Source organism: Nicrophorus vespilloides, unplaced genomic scaffold, assembly GCF_001412225.1.
Source record: "Nicrophorus vespilloides isolate i.1.1-1 unplaced genomic scaffold, Nicve_v1.0, whole genome shotgun sequence".
Classification (NCBI taxonomy): domain Eukaryota; kingdom Metazoa; phylum Arthropoda; class Insecta; order Coleoptera; family Silphidae; genus Nicrophorus; species Nicrophorus vespilloides.
The window spans coordinates 597-10492 of NW_017098161.1; the positions used below are offsets into that span (position 1 = coordinate 597).

General features: G+C 40.4%; 1 protein-coding gene across 1 annotated transcript; it reads left to right on the forward strand.

Annotated features, from left to right (window-relative positions):
- The first annotated feature begins 2681 nt into the window (after window positions 1–2681).
- LOC108561770 (sialin) lies at window positions 2682–9533 on the forward strand. The gene is made up of 4 exons (XM_017919824.1): window positions 2682–2896; window positions 5394–5461; window positions 7046–7954; window positions 8752–9533. The coding sequence occupies exons 2-4, from the start codon at window positions 5428–5430 to the stop codon at window positions 9285–9287; spliced, it is 1479 nt and encodes a 492-aa protein (XP_017775313.1). The 5' UTR covers window positions 2682–2896; window positions 5394–5427; the 3' UTR covers window positions 9288–9533.
- Window positions 9534–9896: the final 363 nt, after the last annotated feature.

The window sequence follows — 9896 nt, forward strand, 5'->3', positions numbered from 1 at the left end:
TCGTCTTCTGCAACGTTCGCATTCCGATCATCCGTCCTCTTTCCTGTTCTCCTGGTATTAGGCGGGCCGTGCGAGGCGCTCGCATTCCACACGCCACACATTCCATTCTCGTCGCACCGAACAACACAAGTTGCATACCAATCAATTCCATCCAACACACTCTCTGTTTGTTCTTCGCTAAATTTATCCAATTTGAAGCAATACTACTTACTACTACTAGTACTAATATGTCTTTAATCATAATAAATAATTATGTGTATGGTTATGAATATGAATATAACAAAAAAATGAATCAAAGAAGGCGACATTCATTTATAGTTACAAGTTGAACGTTAAAGTAATCAGAGAGTGCGTCTAATTTTTGATGTATCCGGTTCAGATTAGACGAGATGACGTCGTCATACAAACTTTAAATTTTCAGTTTCCTGAAAAGACTTATTACTTTTTCAGATATTCAAAGAATCGTCCAATCGATTAAAATTACCGAAAATATTACGCACTTACAAATCCAAGAGTGTTGTTGGTACAAACAATTTGTGGTTTGTCGAATAAACCGCACTTAACTCGACCGTGCCAAATGTTTTACGATGTTTGAGCATCTCATTCGATGACCAGTTAAAACAATATCCAATAGGATATAAAAGCTAATTTTTAAATGAAACTAAATTTTACGTTTCGTCAATCAAACAAACAAGCAGACGCAAATCTTCCATTGTTTCCACAACAAATTACCTAAAAATAAGCAAAATCGTTTATCGAGTTCTATTTTAGAATTTTATTACTGATTCCGTCCGGTACAAACAATTTGCACCTTTCAAAATTTGGGTTGTTTGTGGAAATAAACAACGATGGGAACGGAAAAATTGCTGAATAGGTTTTGAAAGGAAAAAGTAAAAGTGCTTCTTGTGACGTGGACTAGTTTCGTTGGGATTTGATGATGATGATGATGGGAGTCGAAACTGTTGACCGGTTTTCTTTTAATTAACAAGCGGACAGTATTAATTTGATACAGTGCGTTTCCGTAGTAGAAGTAGCAAACAAGCTAGTTTTGGTAAAACGGTCGTGGATAAAAATAGAATTCAAGCGAGATTTACGAGACTTCTTCACGCATGCAACATCAACAGCAGCAGCAGTAAAAGACACACAAAGGGCGTTTCTTTCGATTCCCATATAAGACCATGTCCATGTACACATTATTCGGTGGCTGGCTATAATTTTTTTTTTCTTCATCTCTCGGTTTGTGTTTCCCCTGCTGCTGCTGCTGCTGTTGCTGCTGCTGCTCTTCTCCGCGCTCTCCTCACCGCTCGCTTTTGCCTTTTCAATAAGCTGACATAAATTCGTTAAGACTTTATACGAGGAGCTCGGAATGTACAGGCAGACCATAAAACAAGGATGAGAATTTGGTATTTGGAGATGGAATCCGAAAACGTGAGATGGATGATGCCTGCCTGCCTGCAGCATCCAGCAGACACAATGTTAAAAACATTCTATACATTTACTATTAACGAGCGCGCTTCTGCAACAATACCAATTTCTATTGAAACATGTAGAGTAATTCGTAAAAATATTTCAAATTTGACAAAATATTATTCACATTTTCATCTTTAACTTCTTCAATTTTTTATTAGTCTCACGACAATGTCAATACGCTAATTTTCTTCTCAATATATTCTTAGCTTTAATCTGAGTACTCATGTTCTATTGCGGCATGTATGGATCTTGAGTAATACATAAAAAATGTAAATCCAATACACACATTTTCTTAGCTTTAATTTAAGAACTCAAACTCTACTGTAACATCTGCGGTCCTCGAGTTACACGCAAAAAAAAAAGTGAGATTAGTCTTCTGGGAAAATAAAAGACCTTTCGTTTCGGATAGGTAGAATCATGAAAACAACAAATTACGACTGCATATGTATATATATATATATAATAACCAGTTTCCGAGGTGACCGAAAATAACGCGCGCTGTGTTGTTGTTGTTATGTTATGTTATTGATCAATAATGAAAAAAAAAGAGGAGGAGGAGGCGGTGGTGGCACATTTCTTCGGTTCCAGGAACGCAGCCTGCTGGCTCGTCCTTCGAACTTTCCCAAAAGAATACGAATACGTTTTCTCGCGATGCGCTCAGGGTGAATGGCCCGTGGCCCGTGCATGCATCGTGCACAAGAGGAGAGACCGATATGCAGGTAGACGCGACAAGAGTCGAAACCAGGTAAGTGCGTACACTCTGTGTGTATGTGTGTGTTCGGTTATAGCGAACATTGGTCGAATGTGATGGGTGTGTTCGTCGTTCGGAGAGGCCGACGCCAGCTATATTTATAGCAGGCGGGAAAACCACGTGGTCCTTTCGAAGAACGCGGGCCGCGATTGGCCCGCACCGGAGGACCGACCGTTACGTCAACCGCAACAAGTACGTAAATAAATAGAGTTGTAGAAGCAGTAGGAGGGGGGGGGGATTTCGTCGAAGGGCGAGAGGCGTGCGATTCCGATGTAAGAGGGGGGAGGGGGAAAAGGGTACAAAGTGAAATTGCGGGTTGGTGGGGATGAGGAGGGCAGAGGGCATTGGTACAACACGAATATGGAAAGGAAACGACACACGTTTTGGGAATGGGGGAGAGGAGAAGGAAGAGGAGGGAACGCGTAATAATAATTACAAAACAAAATAAAGAAGTAAAGCGGCTTTTGCTTGAGCGGTGGTGGCTATATAGGATGCGGGTACGGCCTTTCCGACGTTCAGTTGCCGTTCGAAATCAGTTGCATAAAGATCTAACTGACATTATTGAGTAGACAGACCAGAGAGAATAATAACTGAAGAAGAAGTAGCGTGATTCGTGTACACTACTACTACTACTACTACTATTGTTACATTTACTTTCAAACAAATCGTCAATAGGTAAGTTGTTCACACCATCTCTCAATTACTAAATCAGTACCAACTTTTTCCTCAAAATTTTACGTTCTCTTTTTACAATGATTGTCCTCTTTCAACTTTGATAATTATTATTTACATGCAAAGGGTTGTTCAAAAAGTGGATTTTTCAAATCTATACATAGAACTAGATTGGTCACCCTTTGTATACATAATAGATAGATAGATAATACACATTATAATACATCAAAATATATGTCTATTAAATCCATTCTTATCGTTCACCATATTTATAACTGCGTCCACTATCAACGCTAATTTTTTTTTTAATTTCATAACTTATTATACGCCAATAAGACAATCTTTTATCTTTTATCTAAATTACATTTTTTTTTTCCTCACATCCCGCAATAAAATCAACTTATTTTTTTTTATATATAATTTTACAACTTTAATGCGCCACCATTAATCGATAAAACAAAAGAACGATTTACGATTTTCAAATTCTTAAGTGCAATAGTTTTCTATCCGCGTCCGCGATAAATAAATAAGGTCGTCCGCGCAGCAACACAGTATCGTCGTTACTTACGTTTTATGAAAATTATAATAATAATAATGATATACACGCTCACGCCATGAATATTCAATTTTACGACATTTTACCTGTAACCTGTTCAATTGTTCATTTTATTTTTGTCTTCACAAACTATATTCAATGCTATAGAAAGCTAATTATATATGAAAAAAAAAAGAAGCTAATTAGTAATAAAATACACGGTTTTTCGGGTTGCTGAAATAATGCATCGAAACGACGATTTAGCCAAACCGGTATTTCCGTCGACCGTTTAAATCCTATTAAGTAATTATCCGCGTGTTTCGTAATTAACTGCAACAGCAGCAGTGGCTAATTTGCCAGAGACTTAATGAGTTATTGAAAGTACGTTTTAAATTCAATAATCTCAATTGAAATTCAACTTTGTCTTCGACAAATGTTAAATGTGATCGTCACAGATAATAATATTACGCAGCTGTCGCGGATCAATCGATCGAGCTGTTATTTACATGCGTTTTCCCTTGTTATTTGTTTGGATTTCCGGCGAAAACGTCATCGATGATAAAGTCAATCGGTCGCTCGATCATTACTTTTGCAAAGTCATCGCGTTGACAATTACAATACAGGGAGAATGAACGACAGTAATATTAGTTTACTTTCTTCTCTGCTAAATTTAACGACGGATTCTTTTCATTTTCGCGGCCGTCGCTTTTAAATAGCGAAGCGCACATTGGGGACGGTTTACACTGGATCCGCACATTCATTATTGCACTGCGGCGGTTGCATGCCAAAAGATTCGTCGTTACGTCGACAACCAAAAAGGTGTTGGCTATTATAAAAGCGAGTCGCGTGCACCTTCAAGGATAACCATCTTCTGCGTTCAAAATCAAGATCATCATGATCCAACTTTACTTTACTTTTGTAAAAGCTCAATCAACATATCATCGTACAAATAAGTTCCGTTTGTTTTAAGATTCACAATTCACTTTCGTTGATGATGATACACGCCTATTTTGTTTTCTTTCAATGAATGCATTCTATATATATATATACATTTTTATGGAGTATGCAAAAGCGAAAATTGATGTTTTCATTTCGCATTGACGCGCGTAAGCCTAAAATTAAACTATCGAACGAGTTCAGGTCAACAGTAACGTTAAAAACATCACCTTTTTGCTTCTTACTCAATCTAAGTAACGAACGATCAGATTCAGATTTTATTTTCCTAACGATTTTGTATCAACAAAGGAAAAGAGTTAATCGTTTTTATTAGCGAATTGTTTGAAGGACTTTCGGAAAAGGGAAACTCTCGAGTAGAAATTGACAAGTTCGAAAGTGGAAATTGACAAGTCGCAGAGAAAATGATCTAATTGATCGTTAAACCGCCGAAACCCAATTCGCTGAAGAACGGACAAATTTTAACTCTATTCTCTTTGTTGATCAATGGAAATATCGTGAATCTCTGTTTCTGGTCGTCGTTTCCGGTGTTGCTCGTGCAGACCGAGATAAGAGAGCACCGAATTATGAATAACTACTCTTCGCTTTTATCTAATCTAAGGCAAACAGCTTTTCACTCTACGCATTGCGTGCGTTTTTTTTGATCGAAATTGAGTGATGATTGAGGGACGAGTTAAAAATCTAAGTTAATTAGAAAGTCGTCTGCGGTGGTGCTGCAGAGAGGATAAGTGTCGCGGTCTATATATAATCCCAGACGGTCTAAAATTAGAACTGAAACTGGTTCCGACGGGCAATTTGATGCCTCCTCTGCATTAGGAAGATACCGAGTGCAATAAGACCGATATGGAAGGAAGAGGTCTTCCCTTCCTTCAGTTTCGCGAAACTGAGTATACAAGTAAACTAGTTCTGGCGATCGTAATGGCGCCAATTAGGCGCTATGCATACCACTACCAAGGTTGCGATGCGAACTCTTACTTATCTTTGCTTTTGTTTTGTTGTACTTTGTTGCAGGAAATCACGCGCATCCGGCGCCTCCGACGTCGCCATGGCTTCAGCCACAGCGAAGAAACGACTCACAGGTAATATAATATTCCATATTTCAAGATTTCCTCTCATCTGAAACAAATCAAATAAGATAAGTTGATGTATTCAACATATGCCAATTTGTTCAATATGTTCAAATGTCACGTCAGGCGGTGATGCAAAAAAAAAGAGAAGAAATACAATCAAATAAATATTTTTAACTCGATGTTTACTCAACAGAAAGTGTTGAGAATTGGAAGTTAGCCACGTTAGTTACGTCGAAAGATGCGATCAAATTCGTACGTTTTATTAGCGTTTCTTATGACTTAATGCAATGCATTGTGCACTCTCTGTGACACGACTAAAGTTGATTTTGTTGAGTCAATATTGCAATCAAAGGAGGACAATGAATGAAGGGAGGTAGCGAAGAGAAACGAGTTGATGTGCAAGCAGAAATGGCGTTGTTTCATTTGATGATGATGATGATAATTGCGCAACGCAACTGAAATGTAAATAGAGGCATCATCAATGAACGACGTCTCGTCTTATTATTGAATGGTTCAGAGGATTCAGGAAGGCCGACCCTGGCTGGCTGGCTGGCTGGGTCCAGTGAATTTCCTAGAGACGCTTAGATAAGCCCGATATTCACGATTACGCAAGTGCGTTTCAATTCATTAATCGCAATTATAAATGATCATAGTCTAAACTTGCAACGATTCCCATTATGTATGAATTGCGGAGGAAATAGCACTGCAAAAGGATATAATAATTGCTTCCCTGTTTCTTGAGTCGTGTTTACGTTATTTATAGTCGCATTCCGGGGGCTCAGACTTTGGCACCGCTCGTGTCATTGAAGAGGCGGGCGGGCGGCGTCATTATGAAATTGTTGCATCCCGTTTCTTTCCACATCACGTCGTATTTTTGTCTTATGTTATCAAATATATTGTCGTGTCCGACCAATTTATTGTCATCTATTGTATAACTAATAAGTATATTTGTTAGGGCCATGTCTTTCGTCTTAATTATAACAAATCATATTTAATGTATCCATCAAATATACAAACGGATACTTGTACGTGATTATTTAGAATAACTTGTGGAATATTCCGAACGACGGTTACACATTAAATCGTTTAGTTGCGTCTATTGCATCACCACTTAACAGCCTTCTGCAGCCCCTAAATATTTGGGTAGGATCATAAAACTTAGATAAAGAAACGCTTGTGTTTTCCAAAAGGTCAAACCTTTTCCTCCCACGCAACCCTTTTTTAAAATGAACACATTTTTGTATTATATAATTTAGTCTTAGTTAGGGGAGCGAAGAGAGAAGAAGTCTTACTTGGGAGAGCACTTACTTCATAAACACTAACTTAAGAGGAGAATGTAACTCTTAGTTAATAATACCTGAGAGCAACTATTGTTTAGTTGACTTCTCAATAAAACTCCGATGTATACAATAAAATAATTTAAAAATATTGCATTTAATATTCATAAACCCCTCTAAGACTCCACAACGACATAACTACGAGATAATCCACGGTGTCCAAGGATTTCTTAACCCTGGGACACGACAATATACGTTCTACGGTCTTCACTGGTTTTAAGAATATGGCAATAAATTATTTCTTCTATTGTTGCAGATAAAATATCATGCAGACAGGTGTTGAATTTCATGGTCATTCTGGGATTCATGTTCAACTACATGCTGCGCGTGAATCTGACCATCGCTATTGTCGAGATGGTGGAGGACGATGAGAGCAACTCGACGATGATGGTAGAGGGTACCAATCACACGCAGCCCATTCCGTACGAGAACGAGGGCACCAAGTTCCATTGGGACAAGTACGCTCAAAACAATATACTGGGCAGCTTCTTCTGGGGCTACATATTGACAGAGTTACCCGGCGGAAGGTTGTCCGAGATCATCGGAGCGAAGCGGGTGTTCGGTGGTGGCATGTTAGCAGCCAGCTTGATCACGCTGGTCACGCCGGCAGCCTGCCACATGGGTTACATAACTGTGGTGGTTCTTCGCTGCCTTCTGGGCTTCTTCCTGGGCGCCACTTGGCCCTCGATCCCGCCGATGGCCGCCAAATGGATTCCGCCGATGGAACGCTCCAAGTTCATCGCGAACATGATGGCCAGTTCTCTTGGCGCGGCCATCACGATGCCCGTGTGCGGTTTCCTCATCGCTCAGTGGGGCTGGGAAAGCGTCTTCTACATCACGGGCGTCGTCGGCGTGATCTGGTCCATCGGTTGGTTCTTCTTCATCTACGACTCTCCGGCGCAGCATCCTCGCATCAGCATCGAAGAGCGCATGGACATCGAGACCAAGATCGAGGAGGGATCCGGTAACAGAGGCACCAGGAAGCCAAGTCGCGTGCCGTGGAGGGCAATCCTCGCTTCCGCTCCCGTCTGGGCTATCATCGTCACGCACGGTTGCTCCGTCTTCGGCTACTTCACCGTCGTCAACCAGTTGCCCACCTACATGAAGGAAGTCCTCCACTTCAACGTGAAGAAGAACGGCCTCCTCTCCAGTCTCCCCTACCTCGGTAAGCATCTCATTTACTGCATCCCATAAATACGGAAACCTGTTCCTCCGGCATTCGAATCAATTAGGGACTAAGAATAGAAACGCGCGCTCGATGAAAGGCTTGCTTCTCTTGCTAGGAGGTTGTTTGCTGCTTGCCTCTCCGATTTTTACGATTGCGTCCAGTGGCAGGATTCCATTAACCCCGTGGCCATTTCCATAAAAATGTCGATTGTTCCGACGACGCAACGTCCGCTTGCATTTCATTAATTTCTTCCAAACCAAAACAACTCAACTTCTCTGAAACAAACAAACAAATCCACTACATCTATTTTTAAAACTATCAAAATACTATCAAAAGTAACTCTTTTGGAACGATGATAGCAATTTGATCAACATGTGCAGTTCGCTTAAGGATTTCTTACACGCGGCGACAGGATTCCGTCAAGTCCGCAAACATTTCCATAAAAATGTCAATTGTTCCGCTTGCATTTCATTAATTCCTTCCAACCGATACAAAAACTATGCACTCGCTCTCTCTCTACCCACAACACAATCTATTTATAATAGGAAACGTCAAGTTCGAGCAGCCTTGGTTTGAATTCATGTGAAAATGCAAACAATTTGCTAAACGAAAACAAATTAATCTCAATTAACAGATCGTGGCTCCGGCTAATTCATCCGATAATTATTCTTACGCATCTTCTAATTAACAATAGCAATTACGAAAATTTTCAAAATTAAAGTCCGTAATTAATGGATTGCAATTTGTGGATTTACGACGTTAACGACATGAATTTTCTTCTGTTCTGTTCTCAGGTAAATACGCGATGGCCATAATGGCGAGTTACCTGGCCGACAGACTTAGACGATCCGGAAAACTGTCGACGACGGTGACGAGGAAGAGCTTCACCACTTTCGCCGTTTTCACGCCCGGCCTCCTGATGATCCTGCAGGCCCTCTTCGGCGACGATCCGACCATCTCGGTGACGATCTTCACGTGCTCGCTCTTCTTCAACGGCGCCGTCACGGCCGGTTACCTCGCGAACGGTCTCGACATCGCACCCAACTTCTCCGGCACCATCTTCGGCATGGCCAACACCTTGTCCTCCCTCGGCGGCTGGATCTCAACCTTCATGGTCGCGACCCTCACCCACGAGAACCACACGTTCGACCAGTGGCGTTACGTCTTCTGGATCCTCGTCGTCGTCTACACGATCGGCGCACTCGTTTTTCTGCTCTTCGGCTCCGGCGAGCTGCAGCCGTGGAACAGCGAGAAGGAACCACCCAAATCGCAGGAGATGCAACCTCTGAAGGGCGTCAGCGATAAGGAGAAGGAAACTGCGTTGCCGTGAAGCGAACCCAAACGGCAGCAGCTCCAAAAACCGAAACATTCTCATTAGTTTAAAACAAACAAAACAAAAAAAAAGTATCAGAAAATAACATATTCGAGGACGCTTGAACGAATGGACATGGCATGGACTTCGAGTAGCTGAAGACGGAGAGAATAAGGGGGAGATTCACAATTTGCGTGAGTGCGAATCAACAAAACAAAGGTGGTTCCTTCACAGTACAAAAGTAAAAAAAAAAACGAACACGGAGAAGACAAACAACATTTGTCAAATGAAGTATTTGATTAGCATCATCCTCATCATCACATATAGTATTATCGTTTTTTTTTTCCCCTAATTTATTGATGAGTTTTCTCACCCACAAAACAGCATATCAAGGAAACGCTATTTTTTTAAATTTTGTAATTTCCTTCCTTCCCGTTGATATTTAATTCCTCTTTTTTTATATAATTATATATAAATCAATGAAATAAATTTTATTTTTACAAACTTATTAATTATTATTTATCAATCAACCTTCCATCACGCAAAAAATGAGCTCGCACTACATATCTAGCAAGTATAGATATATTACTGTGGTTTTAGCCGTTTGGCTGTAATTCGCGTTCAAAA